This window comes from Phalacrocorax carbo, chromosome 8, assembly GCF_963921805.1.
Source record: "Phalacrocorax carbo chromosome 8, bPhaCar2.1, whole genome shotgun sequence".
Classification (NCBI taxonomy): domain Eukaryota; kingdom Metazoa; phylum Chordata; class Aves; order Suliformes; family Phalacrocoracidae; genus Phalacrocorax; species Phalacrocorax carbo.
In genome coordinates this window covers 3,881,574-3,904,471 of record NC_087520.1, presented here as the reverse complement: position 1 = coordinate 3,904,471, position 22,898 = coordinate 3,881,574, and the positions used below count along the sequence as shown (strand labels likewise).

Sequence of the window (22,898 nt, the reverse complement as noted above, 5' to 3'; positions counted from 1 at the left end):
CGGGATCAGCTGGGGCTCAGCAGTGCGAGAGGGCGGGCAGGGTCCAGCTCAGGTCCCAGCCCCTGCCACCATTAACTACAAACAGAGGGGATTTTTAAACCCGAGTTCTGTTAGGTCGGCCCGGCTGGACCCCGCTGCACGGCAGCGACACAGGCCGGCTCGCACCGGCTCACACCCAGGGCCGAGTCCACCGACAGCCGAACGACACGGTGTAACGGGCTGAGCTTCGGTCTGCCGACAGTGCTGGGGCCAGCGGGCGCTTCGCTGTTGAGTTAAATTAGTTCAGGTCAGAAATTCTTGTAGCGAGGGAAATGTCATCCTGAGGAGCTGACTGCAGGGTAATTGCGAGGGCACGCAAACGCACCCTGTAATTCATTCCAAAAGCGTGGTTTGCTATAACCCAGCGTCGCGGCCCCAAGGGCCTGTGGCCACCAGGGCTTCCGAACAGCCGCATGTGCCCGCCGAGGGATTCACCTCCTTCCACCGCGGTGGAGAAGCACAGAGTCAGTTTGGGATGTGTTTGCATGTGAAAACTAAACTTCAACCTGCAGCCAGGCTGGGGTAAGGGTAGAAGCCTGTAAACTAAAGGCATTTTTTTTTAAAGCTAAGAAGAAAAGATGAGCTCCTGTACATCAGCAGACTGCCAAAGCTCCCCAGCTGAAAGGCCAGATAAATGCTCCAGTATTTCTTTGTAGGAAATAAGGTAATATTCCTCCTGTCACAGACTTGCCAGTTCTTGCTTTCAGTTTACTAGTGAAGCTTCAGGACTATTTGGGCATTTTGAAAATTAACACGGTACTTCACACCCCGTTTTGGACCGTGTTTCTTCAAACTGCCAGTGCCGCACAATGAGGTTTTGCCAAAACTGCATCTGTCAAAAAGCGAGTGAGAATTATGAACTACAAGAGTATGAACCATCCATACATGTTGGAAAAAGGCAAGGAAAACACTAATTATTTTTATGTTATATATATTTTATATATAAAACATGTATTCTGAATTAATATATTTATTATATATGATATATACATGTATATAAATGAAGATGGATGTCAGCTTTATTACAGAAATGGGATTTTTGCCTTTGTTTTTACCAGGGGACACTTCTCCAATTCTGCCCTTTTCTTACAATGCACATTTTCTTGGGATTTTTTTTTCTTTCAAAGCCCAATTTGCCTAAGCATTAATATTGAGGACATGAAAGTCTATAGATATAAAACATTAGGTCTGCACATAGAAAGAAAATATTTAATTAGACCAGCTGATACAGACCAAGCAAGCCTGAAAGCAAAAGCAGATAAGGAAGCCAAGCTGGTGCAAAGTAGTCAGGAAAAAGCTGCCCCATTACCAAGCGTCCTTATTTTTGTTTGGACAACGCGGCATTTTCAACTTGAAACCAATTCCTCCTTCTGGCCAAGGACGGCACGTGGTTCCCAGCTCGCGGCTCTGCGCCATCGTCTCACCGCAGCCCTGGCTGGTGCCGGATCGCCAGCACAGGTGACGATATTCCAAACCTTTAAAATAACAGACAGCTCTCTGGCAGCACATCTCTGAGAGACACTGCTGCGGATTTAATCCCAACATAATATTCTTCCTACCATAACACAAATCAACAGGTTTGTGCAAAATTGCGTTTTTTATGGGGACTATAGGTAATCTATTCATGGAACACAAACGAACCCCAAGAGTTAGAGACAGTCAGGCTTTATCGTACCTAACTCGCAATGAATGTACGATCCCAGTCCTTGCGTATTACAGAGGCGGCACATTTCTTACAATGCCTGCCAGTTTTGTTGCAAAACTGTTTTCAGTGGCTTAACATTTTTCTGATTTTTAATGCCAAATGTCTGTTTTCAGGAAACAGTCTAGTAAAAAAACACATTGTTTTTCATCTATTCAAAAATCTTGGACACATTAAAAGAGCTCTCTTTGTTAGGGAAGGAGCTGAAATTTAGTAAGAGGAGGATTTGCAAAACATGAGTCTTTTGTTGTACCCATGAATAAACACCAGAACTCGGTGGTCATTTGTGCATCTTGGATTTCAGCAGCTGGACTCCTTCCCTCCCCAGATTCCAGTCACGCTGGGCAAGCTCCTGCACAGCAGGAGAAGGAGCAAAAGAGGACACAGACTGGGACTAAGGGGCAACGCCAGGACCTTCACCAAGACCAGAGTTTCCACTCGTGCAATCTTGACGTGTCCTCACAGCCACGACATTCTGTGTATTCAATAGCCCAAAGATGAGGCAGAAAAAAACACGACAAGCATTCCTGTCAGGAGCACAGGCTGAGGCCGCACGGGCAACTTTAACTTACACCTGCATTTGGGATGTGTGACTTCATAGTCTTTTCTCAATGTGGCCACAGTTGAGTATTTTTATTTAAAAATACACAGTTTAGTATTATACATATCTCAAAGGCCTACTCTAAGTCATCAAACTTGCACTAATTGTGACTGTGATTTTTTTCACTAATTAGAACAGGCCTTTGTGGTATTAAAAAAAACAACATGAAAGGCAAGAAGGTTTATCTGCCGCAGATCGTTGAAACAGCACTTAAGAATTCCACAACATTTTTCATCTTCAAAGTAGTTAAAAGTTGTTAGCTAATGATTCCTTCCAGCCACCCTGCAAGATAAGCAGGTATTTCTGCCGCATTTTTGGGGAAAAGGAGAAGTTGCCATCCCCAGGCCATGCAGGGAACCTGGGTGGGAGCAGCTCCAGAGCACGGTAGCTTCCGGGCTGCCAATTCTGTATGGTCAGGCCACACCCCTCTTAAATGTTAAACGATAAACACAGCCACAGGCAGAACCCGGATAAAAATAGCATGCAATGCGATGCAGCGAGTCAGCCCTTTACTTTTAGGCGTTACAGCTTTAAATGATTAACTGTCAAGCACAATCTTTGTCATGGTCCAAAACCACGCTCTGGTGAGCCGGGATATTTAACAGGTATATCGCTACTTCACACTGTACTATTTGTGCTACTTTAAGCAATCACTCTGAGGACATACAGAAGCAAAAAATGGCCCGTTTGGCTCCAGAGCAAGCCTTGGTGTCTCATCATACACAGAAATGAAATTATTAATAGATATAACCATCTTAAAGACTCCTTGGAGATGTCCAGTTCGCACAGCTGACACCACATGACTGCCAGTCTGTCAGCATGAATAAATCAAACTGGTTCTGACATCAGAAACTGCACCTGGCCTCGCGCACCAACTGCGTATCGAGGGCACGGACTGCACTGCAGCTTTTACCATTCACTTCGTGCCGTGGCAGAGAACACAACAGCCACAGAAACAGTCAAGCAACTTCCAGCACAGCTGAAAAGCCTGTGTTCTTGTACGACGTGATTTATGACTGACTAAATATCTAATACTTCAGGTTTCACTACAATGAAAATAATCCATTTTGCTCAAGGAATTACATCCAGGAACTGATTTTTAGACCAGGACGTAGCAGACTGGAGTCAAACTCCATTCTGAACATAGCCAGTCACCTCGAAAGCCAAATATTTAGAATGACCAGAATGGGGAAGAGAAAAAAAAAAAAGGCGTGAGATGTCTTTTTCAGGTAAAAGCAACTTAAAAGTCTGCAAAACAGGTACAACTGACATTTAAAATGTTTCAATCCTGGATGTATTCAGGGCCTTTAAAAGTACTTGGAGGAGAAAACGGTGTGGGAGAGCAAGGGGCGGATGCAGGCCTGGCAGGCTAGGTTGCAGCTTCTGGTAGGTAGGACTGCCCACCCTGCCCCAAAGTACTGAAAAACCTGTAGAGGGGAAAAAAATAAAAAGAGGCTTTGGGTGGTATGCAGAGCACATCTTACCAACAAAGATAAATTGGAATAGTGCTGGAATACAAGGATGAATACATCTTTTTCATCACAGAATAATGAATAATGACTGCCATTCCATGAAAAGTTTAGTTTATGAGTACTCTCAAGTTGATGTCCATGTGCAGAGGAAAAAGCAGTTACGGCTATTTATGTATAAATAGTAAGCGGCTAACTCCTTTCCTCCCCTCTTCTCATATTTGAGTGAAAGTGTAAGAACAATTAAGTTACTGCTGCAGCATTTTTAATTCATTAAAAAAATAAGCAATATCCCTCCATTTTCTGATGCCTTGCAATTCAAACAGGCTTTTTGCCTTAATTTAAATTATGGGACTCGCCTGTAACAAGCAATACATATCTGACATTGCAATTCAGAAAGCAAAGCATACTGAGAAGGTGGGCTTATGTATTCAATTAAAAAAAAAATAATCACACAATATCAGCCCCCCAACTCTCACCAATCCTGTGTGCATTCTGAAGTCCACGCAGGCACGAACGCACTCGGTCTGTCGTGGCCAGATTCAGTTACACTTCAGGGAGGCAAGGGACAAACAAAACAAGCCCCGGATTTTGAATGAAATCTGTACAAGGTGTAATAAAACATTCCAGTGCCAGTTTGAGCCACTAAATGATGACTGAGACACCAGGAGAGCAAACAGCATTTCCATTCACAAGAGAGATGGGCTGTTGGCCTGGTAACGCTGTCGAAGGGCATCTTCAGCCAGAATTTAAAAGATATTTAAAAAAAAACAGAGGAAAAACCAGTTAGGTTTTAAAGTATTAACTTTATTAATAAATATACATCCATATGATGATGTAAGTACAGATCATGAACACTACTCCATTCCCATACACATAATTGCACACGAGTAGCTCAAGTTCATGGACATAAAAACATACACAGTATCTAATCAGGCTTTTTACAGCAGAGGATGGGGTGCTGATACTAGTTATTTAACAGATTACTGTTTCCCCCAAAGTAAACCTGTAGAAAAGCAAATTATTAAAGATTAAAGTATCAGAAAGTGGTTCAAATTTCAGAATACAGATTTATCTATTTGGGAAAAAAAAATCACGAGAAAGTTCTAGTCTCTACTAAAGTCATAAATATATTTAAGCAGTGTTAAAATATATGCATTAAAATAGAGAATAATAAGCTTCTTTTGTGGTCAGAAATGAAGTCTGCAGTTCAAAGTATTTATGATTGTTATCAACTGTTTTAACTGTCAACTCTAAGGATAGCGTGAAACATTATTATACATATAACAAAGAACAGCAGAGTCACAGCTAATGAAACCATCGGACAAATGACTTCACATTGCTCTGCCTTTTAAAGCTCTTCAAAAATGGGGGAGGGAGTTAAATTCTCATCTGAATTACTCTGTGTATTGTACTTCCAAGTAATTCTTTTCACAGACACATCACTTTTCACTGACAAGGCTTGGTTTTGTCCTGACTGAACTCTACGATCTTCCAGACAAAGTGAAAACATATTCATTCAGAACAGAGATCTTTAATGGCTCTCGATACATAGGTATTTTGATTAGTTTAAACTAAATCCGAGCTATAAAGAACATTGCTTTAATGACAAAGCTAACTGCTGATTTTAAAAATACTATCTTTGATATCAGTTAGCCACTTCTGATGGTATCTGGTTTTCTTCTGCCAAAATACGGTGCTAGCATCTTGAATATGTCCAGTGCAAGACTTTGTAGTAGCAAAATTATTTGGTTTTAAAGTTTAAGTACATTTAATCAGAAACTGAATAGTAGTTACTATATGTATATTAAACAGTGAACTCGTATAGCATCATTAAGGAATAATAGCAAGCTAATACATTTCATTTATGTATAAATAAGACGTTAGAAACTCGATAATTAAAAGAAATTATTAAAAACAAACTCGACATGTAGATCATCTGAACAGTGTTAACACGCAACAGTGACCCTAACTTATGAATAGCTGAATTATGATATATAATATAAAATAAGCAATTTACCTTACAAGTAACATTTTCATACTGTGGGGGGAAAAGGCCAGTTTTCCCATCGGTGCTAACAACGTTTAGGCATTAACATGCTGTTTCAGTGTTTGCCATGGAAAGAAAAGTGTTGAAAAAAAAAAGCGCAGCGTATTCTGCAGATTACACATAGGAAAAGCAGAAGTATTTGAAAATTCCATTTCTAGTTCACTTTGAATCTCTTCTTTTTTCCTTCCCCTCGCTGCATGGCAACAGTAAACTCGCGTCAGATATAAAATAAACCAGAACTGGGAAATGCCCAGCAGCATCTGGTCTCTGCGCTAAGCCTCAAGCACCAAGCAGCCCATTAGACTCTCTGAACACTTCTCTATGCTCATCGTTTCACAACTGACGTTAATTGTTTTTTCCTGGGATTATATTCCGTCTGATATAATTAATAAACACTGTAATGAACAGAAATTGCTTAGATGATTTCATTATTTCATCAGCATACTTGAATACAAAATTCATTATACTAGCAGAACAGCGATACATCTGCATTATCTCCTGACACACAGCACAGCACCATCGAGTGGATGCACAAGTCAGCAACGGAACGGGAGCAAACAGGATAAACAGGAGGAGGTAAGAAGTGGAGTTTCTCCAAGGTACAGTGGTGACATGCAACACGTTCCTTGCCAGCGAGGGGTGACACTCCTGCAGTTACTACATTCAGCTGAAGAGGACTGCTTTCCCAGCTGACTTCAGGAAAGAGCTTAAAGCAGTCTTTTGTTGAAAAATCATCTGATTAAAAACAGCCAATACAACACAGATCCTGAGGGTGAATTAACGCACGTTAGCATTTTGCACGCGTCAGAAGTTACATCGCTCTGAGAAAGATTGCTAAATTTCAGACTTGCGAGTTTGTTGAGGAACAGAACGAATAACTGGATTTCATAGCTTCAGCGTGAAGACACTATTTTTTTAGTAGCAGTTTAGCTGCCATTAGTTCATCTATCGACTAAGGAGCCATCCAGTACAGTTGAGGTTCATTGTCTTAGTTGCCAGTGCATACACAGTTCCCCCAAAACAATTCAACACACCTATTGTAAAGTACAGCATAAAGTCCAGCTCAATATGTGTTAGGCATCACTGGAACACCTGAAGGCTTGCTGCTTTTTTCCTGATAAAAAAGGTATGAAACATGACATCTGTTTCTTAAGTTGTCATCACTGAAATCAAGAGTTCTCATCTAAATGACAGCAGGCCAGAATAGCATTTATGTTAACAAAAATTACCAGCATCATTAGTCACTCAGCACAAGCTCAATTAACCCAGATTTTTCTGCTCCCCCAAATCTGAAAACTATATATCCACCCCCAGATATTCGAAGCTACAAGTTTAGCATAATGTCACCTTATATGTGAAACAACTTAACCATAAACTTTCTTCCAGATGCAATAAAAAAAAGGGCTTTAATTCCAGTAATAAATTTAGAACAAACAATATGCAACGCTGAGGACTGCTTTTTCTGAAGTCTAGGTTAAAGTATTTTACACACGCACTCACGCACTCTTGCACACTTTAAAAAAAATTAAACACACCCGGTTGAAAAGTTGAACAGCTCTTTTAGGAGGAGGGAAGGTTTTAGTCTGAATCAAGAAAGGTACATATACTTTTTCAGCTTGCATGCATAGATGAATTACTTTGTATCTGGGCTCTAGCAGTGCAGTGAACTGCCTCCTGTTTGCATCAGCTATACAGTTTGCTTTTATAAATCACGAAAATGGTGTCCTTTGGTAGATATATAAGCTTCCGTAACTTAAATATAGTATAAGTGTCAAACAATGAAATAACTGTATTTCCAGGAATATTTGGCAAAACTAAGTCTGAAAACTTGGCAACAGAGGCTATTTAAAAAGTTTAATTTGTAAACATTATAGATTAATACTTTAAAAGCTATTAAACTGTTGCCACCTAAGCACAGATTTTAAAGGCAAAACCCCAGTATAAATAGCTATTTACATATTTAAGAACACACTGTTTAGTATTAACCAAGTGCGTAACTAGAATGAACAGTACTTAATTTCTTATAAAATATTTCAGATTTCAAACAATTATTTGTCGTTTGGTATATGTACTGTTAGGCATTTCAGAATTACACAGCAGAATCCTATAACAGCATAACTAAAAGAACAGCTATCACCTAAAGGCAATTAGCTTGTATTAATAAGGCGCTGTGAGCTGTAACAGGCTGTACAAATGTTCAGTTTTCTGTAATGTTTTCAAAAATAATTTTGGAGCATTAGTTGAAATCGCCTTACTGCTACAATTCCAGAAACAAAAGCCACCTGAAACCAGCACTTTAAAAAAAGGCTGAGGGTTTTTTTCTTTGTTTTCTAAGTACCTATTTGAGGTCTGTAGAAGCTCCTGCAGAAGTGGAAAATGTAGCTTGCCGCTTTCTTTATCAATATTTCATATAAAGTAAGAACTCATCTGGCTGAGTTCCTTATTGTGGGATAGGCCACATCGTGAACCAACAGCCAGCTAATTCTGTACCCCTTATTTCAGTTATTTAATGCATAACCGCACAACTACATTTGCCAGGAATTGAACATAAAACTAGGGACATGGACATTTCTTAAGTATCGACACCAAGGCATATGCATCACTTCAGACTTTCTTAGAAATTATGACTTAAGACCAACAAAACCCCCTTTAAACCAGTGCCTTCTCAACATTGCTTTAAAAGTTACTGAATTGCACCCGTAGGCTATGGCATTATTTAAATAAAAATTAAATCTAGAAATTCAGACTTAGGCAAACACTACAACAAAATGCAAGAAACATGCCAAAATTGAGAGTAAAGCAGATTAGTAAGGAGTTGCTAATTCCCTCCTGTCATTCATTAGGCTGTTTCATTTTGCTGCTAGTTTCACCAGCAGCGTGCACTCCTCTGTTATGCACCATAGGATAGGGAAAAGCTGCACTGCCACAAGTATAATTTAGATTTGCAAGCCGTGATAGAGCTTTAATGCTACCTGGAGGTCTGCCTGGGCTGACTTTGTATCCTGCTGCTTTAGTTGTACCCAAGGGTCTGCCTGGACTTGTCTTAAATCCAGCTGCTTTGGTGGTCCCCAGGGGTCGACCTGTGCTGGTTCGGTACCCTGCTGATTTTGTGGTCCCTGACGGCCTTCCACGTTTACCAGATCGGTTGAGGTTTTTCTTTTTCTTTAGTTCATCTTTTGTCTCTATATTCCTGCCACTTGTGGTCTGCAAGTGCGATTCGTTCAACGCATCTTGTCTCTGGCACGCAATTGGTTTGTGGCTGACCGCGTGGCTGTATTTACTTTGCTGCGTGGCATACAAGTCAAACTGGTCGGCAGATCTCACATTGTCTTCGTTAAGGCAAGAACTCTTGCCGGTCCCACAGAAAGCTGTATTGCTGCTGGCAACAGGGTGCATCATTTTCTACCAAAAATAAGAGAGACAAATATGCATCAATATATAATAATACTGCAGCATTCCACAAGTGAGAATCTTTCAAGGGCTACAGACTAATTTTAAGAAATAGATGAACTACTTTGTCTATTTTTAGTAAAGAGTATTGATGTCAGTAAATTACTTTTTTAAAGAAAAAGTTTTATTAATCTTTCACTTGAGGTTTTGCATGGTAACCTTTACACACAGTTAAAACTGACAATTTAAACTATGTATTATCAGAGAGGTATAGTTAGGGAAGAAGTACATTAATGAACTGAACAGGAGCATTTCAGCAGCCAAGATATACAATATCTGCTCACCTACTCCGACTTCAAAACATTTCTAACTGAATTTCATCTAAATTCTAGCCATTCTAGTTGCAAGATTAACTTATCACCTGCGAGCCAAGGAAAAACATGGTATCACTCTCTTGATTTAGCAGGTATAGGCCCTGCAATTTTTTTTTTTGTTTAACTGCAACAAATTAATAAAACAGTAATCAGTTTTGCCATTTCTTGTCACAATTAACGTGAAAGAAACAGGTAAGGTGTTCAGCAAAGACAACGTGCCATAGTTGGGAAAGCAGAGGTGCAAAATGAGTCTATGACAAAGGAAAAGAAACTAGACTGCAGGAGCACCCCTGCTGTCCCAGTTGGAAGAGCAGGTACAAATATCTGGTAATGCCAACTCTGAGATAACAACTTTGGGAAACACAACATGACTCCTCTTACAGATAGGCATGTTGTCACACGCCCCAAATATTCTGGAAAACAAATGTGGCCCATCGAGGTCAACAACTGTTTTATACAGCCTGCTCTTTTCCTTAGACAAAACCAACTTGAGCTGTGCTCTGTTCACAGAGGTTTAATTCTTTAAACAAGAATCAAAGCCCTATCTTCAGGATGGCAGAAGGGTGACTCTCACCTGCATGTTCCCACAGGCTAACCCCGGTTCCAGTGGACAAACTGACACCAAGCTGCTGGAAACCATATATGGTCACCATCATAATGGTAAGCAACAATTATTTCTAAATAAATTGATTATGCTTATATCAATCGTATCAAATCCCTGCAGCACAGGTATTGGGGCAGAATCACAACAATATTATTACTGGTATTCTAAAACTTTTTTAGTATAAAGCTTCCAAATACCAACCGCACAGATACCATCTCAGATTTCTTAATAGCGGTGATACTGTAAGAAGCCAGCAAGCCACTCAAGGAGCAATGGGGTGGTATTTTCCCCCATTCAACTATATTGGTTCTACAACTTAAATAAGCCGCAAATACTCAGTTTAAGATAATGGTGTTTAGCCATGCTGAAGACAAGATTAGGCCAATCAATATCTGGCACATCAGTGTACTTCCGTGCCCTACAGTCACACTTAGGACACCTTAGGACACCAAATATTTCTTCCTGCAGTAAATTTCTCAAGTAGATAAGGTCTCGAAGATTTATTGTATTTTCCCCGCAGTAGCTCTGGAATATCACCTACAGCAGCCCAATTTAAATTCTACCATTGATTACTGAATTTATTTGGCAGTTATGAATGTCTCCTCCCAACCAGAGAGAAAGCATACAGCAGAGACGGTTTATTTACCCAGGAGTAAATCCCCGTGCCCTTTTCTGCTGATTACAACGGATACATTCCCTACCGTAACAGCCAATTTACCTTGGCTTGTCAAATGCGGATTACAGCGTATGCATTACTCTTGTGCAAATATATGAATACGGTTTTATGACAAATAGTGAAATTATGATAGTAATATAGTTTAACTATTCAATGGTTCTAGCAGAGATTATCTGCGTGCTACAGTTCTGGTGTGTTGCATGGGGTACAGTGGAGCAAACACAAAACCACTGTTACTGCAGGTGTTGACTAGCGAACAAAACAACTAAGAATAATTAGCAAGCCTGCACTTAGCAAAAAACAAAGGAAGTAAGCTACTGATCAAGAGACCAGACAGACTTTTCTGTGCAGCAATAAAAAGGAAGCTTAAGGTTTTCTACAATGAGCAGTCAAAAAATAAATGTAATCTACCTTTAACCCCACTAGAACAGGGCCCATAATATCACAAAAAATACCTGAGATATTTCATGATATGCAATTACAAACATAAGGGTTCTGATAATATACTTCTGCTGCCAAGAGAGTAAGCCCAGCATCTCTGAAAGGCTATTAATCTGCTTGTTGATACACTAGAGGACACTTGGAGCGGTAGAAGCATTCTTGTCTCAGTCCTCAGTTTAAACGCAAGAATACTGGCTTCAGCCCCAAAACACCGCTGCAAGCTCGACTGCCACAAAGAAGGATCGATTCGGCTGCCCGGTATCCGAGGAACACACCAGACCAGGGAGAAGGCACTGAATAAAGTGAGGGCCCCTGATATCTCTCAGGAGACCGATCACCACTCAGACTCCTTCCTGTCTATGTTGCATTCTTATTCTCTGCTTTTTCTCCTCATACAGTCAGGGGGATTTTTCCTAAAGACACCATCCATCTTTCCTGGGGAGAACCATCACAGGTACTCCTAGACAGTGAATATATCCTGCTGTAACTGGCAAACGCTAGAGCTTCATCACCATACGCATGTGCTTTGTGTCTGCTGTAACATCCCTGAGACCTTTCGACAAACGCCAACTTTACGTACAAAACCTAGCTGACGCTAGTTCACCTTCCATCTGGCAACAGCCAGTATCACTGTCATTGATGAAAGAAGAAAGATGTACAGACCAGTAACTGTTTAAAATTTCTTACAAGAGGAAGAAGCTTAAACCTGCCTCCCTCCCCCATTCTTGGTGGAAGACTGCCAACAGGATTTTTTTAATATAATTTTTTTAATATAATTTTTTTTTCCCTCTCTGCACCTTTTTTCATCAAACCATGAAAATTTCAAGTAGTAGCCAAAGTTTGTATTCTGTGTTTTTTGATTTAAGACATTTTTTTCAGAAAAGTTTTAAAAAGGAAATCTGTAATTGAGCTTAATTACCCTAACATGGACATCTCCAGCATAATTTTACTTCATTCACGTTACAGCAGGGAATAAAAGAATGTAGTGAGTCTATCTGTAGAGTGGAAGCAGGTTTCTTGGCAGGGAGATGCACAGTATAAATGAGAATTATGCCAATTTAAAATTCACACTCCAGCTAAATTGTATAGCCAAGCACATACAACTTTGTGTGCCAGCATTCTTAAATAAAACTGGCCAGAAAAGTTTCCAGTGTAATAGAACTTACTTGTTTTAAACCTGTCAATAGATACGTAAAAGGTACTTGCAACAGTTTACTTAAATCAGTTTTTAAATTGATTCAACAGACTGGTTGAATGTCTCTGTGTAAACAAATAGTTATGGTGAGGCATTGTAGTAATGAAATGTAGTCATATTTCAAAAAAGATTTTTTACTGCAAAGTGGCTCCAGAGGATTTTCTGTGTGGATCTTTTTCTGTCTCGTAATTTATTTCTATACAAATGCTGGGAAAGGGAGGAGACAACTGGATAAGCTAGCTTTGGGAAAAGAGAAGCAGCATTAGAGCTTCCCATGCAACGAAGCACAGAAGCTCCACTGCTGCTAGAAACGAAAAAAGAAACAGAACCATCCATCTGGGACCCACAAAGCTTTGCTGCCAGGGGCATTTCTGGAGAGGGTAATGACCCCTCCTTTTAAAGCACAGCTGTGCTGCCACTCTCCCATGTACCTGCAAAATTCACCTGCTTTAGCACTAGCGAGGCAAGTCTGAAGTTTTGTTTTGCTCAGATGACAGCCAGGCTACTTGCCAGTCAATACACCGTGTATGAGGCTGTCATTAAGATTTTTTGTATTTCACAGTCAAGCTTGATATCGCTTGCTTTCTTCTGCTGGGAGATGAAGCAGGAACCATATTACAGGCAATACAGATGGCAGCACAAAACTTAAGAAATCTCACCTAATGCCAGTGATATTACAGGTTTTGGACAGACAGAGAGAGGGCACCCTTCTATTCCTAAATACAGGTTAACAAATTGCACAGCTCTAGCTTACAGCTAAGGCTTCTGTTACTGATACGGCCCACCCCTCTCTAGGCTTGAAACTACACATAAAATTTCCATTCATGTCTTGTTCACTACACAAAATTTTAAGATCAAAGCTACTCAAATCAAATTACATAAAAATACCCTCTTGGGTTGTAAGACGATGCCGTCCTTTAGCTTTCAAACGTCACGCCCTTTGCCTTCTTCATGGGCAGAATTTAGCTGCCAGCGTAGAAAAGATGAAAACTTTCACGAGCAGAGAAAGTACACAAGCCCATCACAGCAGGTACTGGACCTGTGACCCATTATCCGCATTAAGCGGAATTATCAATTCCAATGTAAGTAGCAGGCAACTGCTCTGGTCTCAGCCACCCCAGCCTGTTTTTTTGTAACTACAGCCTGGTTAGCACCAGAACAGACCTGACTCAGCAAGTCCTTTTGGCCGCTGGTAAAACACGCCTCAATCAGAGCAAAACTGAACAAAACTGGAAGCACATCTGTATTACAGTTTTTCAAATGACGAATACCAGGAAAGGTAAACTCCCATTGTCAACAGGGACAATTTTGCTTTTAATGAGGGTTAGTACATAAAATCCACTCATTTTTCTGTCGTTTTTCACCACTGAGCTTGCCACAGTTTCAGCAGCATTGACAGAGCTGTAGGAGGCTGTACATTTTCATCATCCAACACATACAATGTATATGATACTACTTAAAAACACAAGCAGCTACAAGTATTATTTCTGCACTAGTGCTCTGAATGTCACTTCTACCAATTAAACCCACTGGAGTGGAGCACAGGACCAGCTCTGTTCAAGATCTCTGCATAAAGAACGCTCTATGCCGCGTACGAGAGCGCAGGGGCTGCAGGCCCCGGGGAATACCAAAGGGCTCCTTTTCTTTGTGGGGGGAGTTTAAGCAGCAGCAGCACAGACACTTTCAACACTCCAACAGAGATACCATATTGGTTCTGCTCTTCCCTCTTAGGAGGCAAGAAATACCTTCATCACTCTCTTAAAAGAATGAATTACATCAATTTAAATGTTTTTGAAGTGTCCCTTTGATTGTCAGCTCCTTTTCTACACATTAACTCATCCTAAACTAGGGCCTTACCCAATTTTTTAAGATCTATAACTGCTTGTTTTCACAATGTCACACCTTACCTGAGTATTCCCATAAATATAAGTATTTTTAATATTAAACATTTAAATATTAAATCCTGCCAGTGGCACAACATACACTGTAACACCCAAACCTACATTTGAAATCTAATCTACTCCTGAAGCTAGATAACCAGTTTCTCCAAACTGTGCTTACAAAGCACTTTCTGCAGCTGATTGCTTAATATTATTTTTCTCATCATTTGACACTAGGAAAAATATATTAAACCCAGCCAAAAATATAAGAAACAATTTCTTCACAGCAGTGCCTCACTAGAGCTACTATAGGACAACAGGAGACTGTGAATTGAAGAGGTAACATAATTTTGAAAACAGCTGCTTTCTCAATTATTCTTAGTGAAAAAAGACGAGGAAATGAACAGTTTCCCAAGCAGCAGAAGAATTTACATGGACAGTCCTTCCCCTGGTTACCCAGGGTCAAGAGTCATCTTCTTACATGATGGAAGTTAAGTGAAGAGTTATTTGGAGCAGATATACCCACCCCCTTCAAATTCCTCCCAGACATGCCAGGCGGAGGACAAGCCTTCCCTTATGAAAGGGCTGCGACTCCTGCTCCTTACCAGAAGCTGCAACCTGGGTGCATCCCTGTGCCTCCAGGAGTTCAAGTCTCTCAACTCAGACACCCTTGGAGAAACAGTGCTCTCCAAAACTGAAGCACCAGCTTTGTATTAAAGACAGAGATCAGCACTGCTCTCACAAAGATTAGATATTGTCAGGCATTAGCCTAGCTAAGTGTCAAGTAAACTGTGAACTTTTAGGGATCATTCATGATTGGATTGCAAAACCAGGCGAACAAGTAATTGTTATGCTCTCTAACCTTAAAAAACAAGTAGAGTCATATCTAAGGGCAGAGTTTCATGAGATGCCAACATCAGCAAGAATGTCAGCTGACTTCTTCCCACCCCAAAATTAGGATCATATAACCACGTGATGATAAGAAACAGGACGCTTGAAAGGGTTAAGACAGCTTCACAAAAATTAAGGAAGATCACGTCAATGATCTAATTAACTGTGCACTTCCAGTTACACTGGCACAATTGAGAGTTTGGTTTCATAATCAATAGAAACCACTCTGAATCCACATTTTTTTCCTGAATGGGACGATCTTGCCCTTTCGTCCTCTCCCACATTCTCGTTCCTTGTTCCAACACTAACTATTGAGCAAGAGCAGGACAAATCAACACCAGGCATCTGACCCAGGTGAAAACTAATCCAACAAGAAAGAAAACGCAACAGTTGGCTGGCATTGAGGCAAGAGAGGAACAGAAACACACATTTCCATTAGAAGCACAGAAACAGGCTGAGGTCCCAGGTCAGCCTGAGCCACCCTACCTACTGGCTGCCACTGATCCATTCCCCCATTGTCCCAGTTACTTAAAAACCTAACCAGTCCTCAAAAATATGACTTTTGACAACTTAATGGACTTAGAAGACCTGAATGAAGCATATGAGAAGTCCCAAACACAGCACAGGGAATGGAGGTTGGGGGAAAAAAACCAAAATCCCCCACAGCTGAGAATGGGGCAGCACAGAATCAAGACAGCCATCAGGCCAGATAGGCTGGCTTAGAGGAGTACGAGTTGTGAAACTGCACCCTGATTATTCTGTGGTTCTGTAATTACCAAACTTCAAGGCAATCTAAATATGCATATGAATGATGGAGCAGGTAGAGGTAGATCTTTATAAAGAAAGGATTATTAGTGTTTGTTAAATTGTCCATTCACCTCAAGAAGCTATTCCCAGGTAAGCAGGAACGGACCTTGCCATGGCCTAGAACAACAGCTTTGAGGAGCTGGAGATACTTATTCATCTCCGTGGGTGTTCTCGCCCACCCGCTCCTCTCCCCAGGGAGCAGACCTCACTGTAGTCTAGAACAATAGCTCGGAGAGGTAAGAGGTGCTCATTCATCTCAGTGGGTGTTCTCACCTACCCTCTCCTCTTTCCCTAGCCTCCTCCCACAGAAGGATTTTGAAGCTTAAGGGATGGATCAAACACCTCCTTCCTGATGTGCACTTCCATGGTGTTTCTCTGCAACAGGACTAGTGTGAACGGCTCCGGACACCTGTCAGCACCCCCAGATACAGCCACTGCAGCATACTTACGCTAGACCGCAGAAAGACAAAATCTACTTGTTGAATCTGTTCAACAACGGTCAATGGACAAACACATGGGACTTTTTTGTTTAAAGTTGCATCTAACACCTGAAGGACACCAATACAGACAAGAAAAAAGTCGAAAGAGAAAGTCTGGTATCTGAAGACTGAAATAGAAATAAACCGTAATTTAAGGAATGTATTAACTGACTGTTCCTCCTACTCTTTCATTTTACAAAAATAAAAACCATGTAGATCAAAATAACTGTTACTTTCCTTAGAAAGGTGTCCAGAGAGAAATGCATGCAAATTAAAGGTGCAAAAATTCACTAATTACCCCGGAAGGGCTATGCACAAATAAGGATGTACTAAACTCTCTGTAACTATCCACAAGAATATACACCATTCACACACACTATGCTAGAAGGCAAAGAGGCACAGAAGTAACATACCAGAGGTCATCCAGGCACCCTGACGTGCAGGTGGATGAAGCTATGCACTGCTTAGGTATGCCAAGGAAACACATCCATGGACCATATGCACGCATTAAGATTCCACACGCTAACGGAGATACGTTCTAAGTAAAAAGCGCTGCGTGTACCCGGTCCCCACGCACGGGAGCCGTGGGTGCTGAAGGGAATTAATGATTCCCGAGCACCGCGGAGGGGCCCGGCTGGGGAGGAGCAGGAGGCCCAGCTCCACCTGAGGAGGCCACGGGCCGGCTGAGGGGACAAAGGGGCGGCGCGGCGCCCTCCTGCCCGGGCCCGCCGCCCCAGCCGCCGCCGCCGCCGCCGGGCACCGCGCCGGGCTCACGGGAGCGGCGGGGGGGGGGCTCCCCTCGCGTGTCACCTGCCTTGCGTGGGTGGCAAGAAACAGGGCCCGGCCCAAAGCCCCTCTCGACCCGGGGTGCGGCCTCCTCCTCCTCCCCCGGCACCGGGCACGGCCCGACTCCCTCCACCCGGGCGGGGCGGGGGCACAGCGGGACGGGGCGGCGATGGCGCAGCTTCCCTCCCGCACCCCGCAGGGCCGGGCTCCCGCACCCTGCAACGCCGCGCAGACGGCCCCCCCCCCGTGAGGGGACCGAAGGGGGATCCTCCTCAGCGGCGGGGCTGTGACGCTCCCCTCCCCCGCCGGCTGCGTCTCCATCTTGCCCGCCCGCCGCCTCCCACTGCCCGGGGAAGGGGACCGGAGGGCCGGCCTGCACCTACCTGAGGGGATGAGGGCGGCCTGCGGGGCGGCGGGAGGGCGGGCAGGAGGAGCGGCCGCCTCCCCACACCCCGCCGGGCAGCTGCAGGGAGCGGCGCTGCGGCGGGGAGGGAGCGGGCGGGAGCAGGAGGGGAGGGCGGGGCGCGCTCCCGAGCGGGGCCGCGCCGCGGGGGCGCGCGGCGAGCGTGCGCGGGGCGGGGCAGGCGGGGGGCTCCTCCCGCCGCTGAGGCACTCACGGTCCTGGAGCCGCCGCCATTTTGTCCTGCGGGCGGGAAGGCGGCGGGGGGGTGGCGGGCTGAGGTGCGAGGCGCACAGGGGAACGGGCTGCTGCCGCTTCGCCTTCCCGCACAGGATGAGGCAGAGCCGCCAGGCAGGCACAGAGGATGGCCAGGGCAGTCGCCATCACCCTGGGCCTCTGGGAGCAGAGGAGGGTTTGCAGAGCAGCAGGGCCAGTGCTGGGCAGTCATTCCCGTTCTTCTCCACCTCACGAATAGCCTTATTCACCTTCATCTTTTCATCTGGCTGTGGACGATAAGTCACTGATTTATTGTACAGTAAAATAATTCTTAGAACACATCCTCTATATTTGAAATATTCTAAAGGGTGAAGCACACTCATGAAAACGCAGGGTTAGCTGTGTTTCCATTACTTTCATTTGGATGGAGGAACATGATATTTTGTCCTAAAAGTATGCACGCTGCAATCCTTCATAGAAGACTCGGGCTTTAGGAATGTATTAATGTATTAGGTTAGTTCTCTTTCACTGCTGCCTTTGCAATGAAGACGGCATCCAATTCCAGTGTAACTCATACAGGGTTGAGTCCATGTACCATTAGCCACTCATGCCTTAACAGCAGCAGCTCCAATGAAGTATTGTCGGTTATTAAAGATTTTGCCCTATTTCATCTGTCTGCATTCCAAAGAGTTTAGTAAGAGCGCAGGTACTGCAATGGCACTTAACTATAAATAAAGGCTTTGAGTGGGAAAAGCAACTTCAACTATTTCCAAAGAGATCTCATAGAAACAGGAATTTTAAGTGCCCAGCACTTTTCACAACCTCACCTGAGTTTTAGTGAAACAAATGTGACATCCCACTCTGGGGAAGGCTACGACCAAGGGATTTTTTAATCCACATTTGTTAATGACTGTAACAGCATCGGTGTCACTATAGTGATCCAAACCTTCCTGCCCTCTGGTAGTACCCTTGGGCCATTGATAGACAGTAGCAAATACGCCTTCCAATCACAGGGTCTAAATAATCATCAAGTCCTTAAACGACTGACATCTGAAAGAGTCTGAAAGATGTTCTGCGTTATTCAGATTAAGTCTTAGAAAATAAAAGCAAGAAAGACCAGGCAATTAAGAACCTGCAACTTTCACAAATGGCTAATTCTGTTTTTCTAAATATTTTCCTCTCCTACTGTTGTTTGGGGGGCTGACTACTGTACTCCAACCATGTGATATTACATTTCTACAACACTTGGAGCTCTTCAGGCCAAAAATTGCTGTGAAACATCCTGCCAAGACGATGGTTCGTTTTGCCAGTGCTTCCTAATGCATGCAGGAATCCTCACTTGCAATATAAGAAAGCAGCAGGGAAAAGCAGCATTTATTTAGCTTAATTTAGCAAATGATTCAGTTTGTTTATGAACCTCATCTTCCTGCTGTTTTTAACTCTTGTTGGAAATGCTGCTGCCAATCAAAAGCGGTATAGTTCAATACCTCTTTGGTATCCTGTTATTTTCCTTTTAGTACCTTAGTCTGGAAGGTGGTGGAAGTCAGGCCGTGCTCAGGCTCCTGATTTATTGAGAAGAAATAATGATCTCAACAGAATGCAGAAGTGGTCAGATAATAGAGAAGAGTGAACTTGTATGTGAAGCAGTGAAAGGTTCCATCCTGAGAAGCTGCGAAACCTGAATGGGGCTGTCGCTGAGGCTGTCGCTGGCGGACTGGCAGAGTGAGATCTAAGCGTTTCACCTGGGAGCTGGACGAGCCTCTGTGAGGGTGCAGGGTCTGTGACCGCTCTGTACTGTGCTCCTGACAAACCCACGCCAGACGAGCCAGCTCCGGTGCCCACAGTGCTCAAATATTAATCGGGTAGCAACAGGGTCTGGTTTCCTCATCTGCACGCTGTGCTAATAAAAACAGGAACCAAACAGAAGACAAATTGGTCCGCGACTGTCTTGTTTTGTGAAAGCTCCCCAGGGCCTGAAGCACGGCTGTTACTTGGGTTGTGAATCTGCTTCTCCCTTTTCCTTCTCTAAATGACTTTTCTCACTAGGAACAGCAAATGATTACATCTAATGATCTGTAAGGTAAAAGATGCAATGAAATGCTGCTCCTCCCCACATGCGAACTGCAAAGTCCCATTCTCCTTCTCCCTCACCAGACTTCTCACTGGTGGATCCAAATTTTCACGGAGAGGAATCACCTAATAACACAAGTTCTTCCTTCTGCCAACGCAGGAGCTTCTCGCCGGTCCTCAGCTATACAGCATGCTGAGCAAGGCGGGAGAATCCAGTACCGTAACTGCCAAACCTATCTGTGTAACTATGAATTATTGGAGCTGATAATTTCTACAAATTCACTTGCTTGCTAACATGCACAGGCAGAGGAAATGCAGGTTTTAGTTAGGGATTTTCGTTAAGTGTAACGTTTTCCTTGCTCGGCAGTTAAGTTTCAGAACAGTTGCCCAGTGGTATTTGTTGCTCTGAGAAACTAATTTGTGATGATAAACTTTGTATTTAGAATGGCCAAAGTATAAAATAACTTAAGAATCATATGCTGATTCCACAGGAGGTTATTAATTTCTTAACTCACTATAACTACTTAGGTCTGAGATACTAATTAATTTACCTCTGCTTGTGCTGGTCAGCTTGACAAATTTGTATCTCAGTTTGACTAAAAAATATTTAAATCTGTTTCAGATGAGAGAGAAGCAATGTTTGGGTGGCAATCACGCAGACTAATGGTCATTTATTTAAAAACAATTGTTTCCACTGTAGCTAAAATTATGAAAACAAATCTTCCTGCCTAGCATTGTATAAACATTTTACAAAATGTACATTTTGGGACAAATTTGAGTCCAGCTGTGGGCCTTTTATCTTTACATTTTTAGGTTGTTCTCCGCCTCCACTCCCCCCATACAGCCACAGTTAGCTGGAAGCCAGAATTTCTTCTGCAAACGCCTGAGCTCTAAGAACACAAACTTGTTTAAGCTGAGACCATATTTGGAAGAGATCTGGGTCAAGAAAAATAATCAAAGGAAAGTGCATTCCTTGAGCGTCACGTGAGGAGGCCAGAACGCGCACACAGGGCCTGGCGCTCACGCTCGGATGCAGCGAAGGGGCTGCGCCCGACCTCCACGAGTCGTTTGCTGAGAGAAGGCTCGTGGCGAGGGCTGGTTTTACACCAACGTCCACACTGAGAAGACACTCACTGGCCTACTTAAGAGCACTGGGGCAAATTTAGAAAAGGCTTTTTTAATAGAGGTGGTTCAGCAACAGGCCATCGGTAGTATGTGTCCATGGCAGAAAATGAAAACCTCATTGTGGCAAGCTGCGCAGGCTCAGTTCTCACAGATACACATGCCTCTCTCTAACCCTGTCACTAGTTTCACTCAGTAACAGACATCTCCTACAACTGTAAACATGTCTGAAGGACTGAAAGACCAAAGTGCACTCTCTCCCTGAGACTCCAGCTTTCTTATTATTTAAGGATGATCCCAAATGTAGCCTTCGGTGTTTGTTTTAAATTCAGCTTTTACAATGGCAGAATTTTATGAAAGCTTTGCTTGAAAAATCTTTATTTTTTTGTCTTCCACTTGGAAGACTTGAGTGAGAAAAGCTCTTATAGATGGCACTTTGAGCCTGAGCATCTTTTATTCAATTAGCAGCCAGATGCACATTAAATAGACTGCACCAATTTCATTGTACAAGTTGTACATTGTACAAGACCTCAAGCGACCAGTTCAGGGAACAGCTACAGAACATGCCGGGCTGTGATCTGCACCTAATATTTTGATTACAACTAACACATAAAATAGGCTGTAAGCTGCCTGTTTAACAAAGCAAGGGGTGGCTAGGGTGGTACAAAATTCTGGTCTGTGATTGCACACGTTTTTAATCTTGCTGCGATTTCCCCCCCGCCCCCCATGCAGAACACTGGCTTGACTCTTCCTCTCCTGTTTTCCTGGCTAGGGCACAGAGCAAAACCTCTGCCCAATTGCCCAGTCGTGCATACAGAGAGTAGCCTGACGTGCTGTGTCAACTCTCGCACACAAACGGCCACCGCAGCGACAGACGGGATGTCACCCTTCGCAATGTCGTGAGGAATGTTGCTGTTTGGATCTTTGGTGCGTGCTGGCACTGAGAACAAGGGAGCCAGAAGGGCTGCGATCAAGGGTGTTGCTCTCTCCTTCTCCCGGCCTGCTGGAGCCCAGGACCTCAGGCTGTGGTGGAGGCTGCAGTGGAGAAAAGTGACGCTTCTCTGCCTCCAGCTGCTCCCGGTGTTCACCATCTCTTCCAGATTCACAGACCCTCATCTACACAGCAGGTCTCTCCTACATGCTGCCACCTAAAAGTGCCAGTGCCCTGTTCCCCGAGAACAGCAACACCCCCAGAGCATCACCCCTCACCGCCACCACTGCACGACAGCTCTGCAGCACCGCGAAACGCAAGCAAAAACTCATTCATGATCCAGTCTCAAACACTTGTATCACTTATCCACCCAAAATACCACTGTTACTCAAGCACTGAAAGCATAAGGCAACCTAGAAAGCTGGCAGTGGGCACACAACAGAACAACTCTGCTGTGCGTATTTAAAAACCCCCAACAAATACAGCATCCCTACGCTCTTCCACAAACTGGTGGCAGGAATCTGTGCAGGGCAGATTCCCTGGAAAGCAGCCAAATGGTCATGTTTATTAAGAACTTGCAAAGAACTAAATACAACAATTTTTCATTCCTTAATTGCATCTTCTCCCAACTTTTATACTCATCTTGTTTCCACCTTTTTTTCCTTGTACATTTGTTAATTTGAGAGTTTCTTCTCCTCTGCATTTCATTCCTGTTTCCATGCATCCAAATGCCTTCACTGCGACTTTCTTAACTGAGCCTGAGCTGCACCTCATT

General features: G+C 43.2%; 1 protein-coding gene and 1 long non-coding RNA gene across 5 annotated transcripts; one reads left to right on the top strand and one right to left on the bottom strand.

Annotated features, from left to right (window-relative positions):
* Positions 1-4,597: 4,597 nt before the first annotated feature.
* Positions 4,598-17,940, bottom strand: C8H5orf24 (chromosome 8 C5orf24 homolog). 4 transcript variants are annotated; one of them, XM_064458334.1, is made up of 2 exons: positions 17,768-17,940; positions 4,598-9,263 (listed from the first exon to the last, which is right to left on the bottom strand). In XM_064458334.1, the coding sequence occupies exon 2, from the start codon at positions 9,258-9,260 to the stop codon at positions 8,694-8,696; it is 567 nt and encodes a 188-aa protein (XP_064314404.1). In that variant the 5' UTR covers positions 9,261-9,263; positions 17,768-17,940; the 3' UTR covers positions 4,598-8,693. The 4 variants fall into 4 exon arrangements, with proteins under 4 accessions (XP_064314404.1, XP_064314405.1, XP_064314403.1 ...); XM_064458335.1 differs by lacking the exon at positions 17,768-17,940 and adding an exon at positions 17,012-17,583; XM_064458333.1 differs by lacking the exon at positions 17,768-17,940 and adding an exon at positions 10,200-10,287.
* Positions 10,039-13,357, top strand: LOC135314650 (uncharacterized). The gene is made up of 3 exons (XR_010374152.1): positions 10,039-10,285; positions 11,479-11,648; positions 11,745-13,357. It is a non-coding gene; the product is annotated as an uncharacterized LOC135314650 (long non-coding RNA).
* Positions 17,941-22,898: the final 4,958 nt, after the last annotated feature.

What these genes read in the sequence shown, in the direction of transcription:
- C8H5orf24 (XM_064458333.1), bottom strand. Translation starts at nt 10,265, where the DNA reads ATGGTTTCCAGCAGCTTGGTGTCAGTTTGTCCACTGGAACCGGGGTTA. An exon ending in TAGCCTGTGGGAACATGCAG is followed by an intron (nt 9,264 to 10,199) that starts GTGAGAGTCACC and finishes TATTTTTGGTAG; the next exon opens with AAAATGATGCACCCTGTTGC.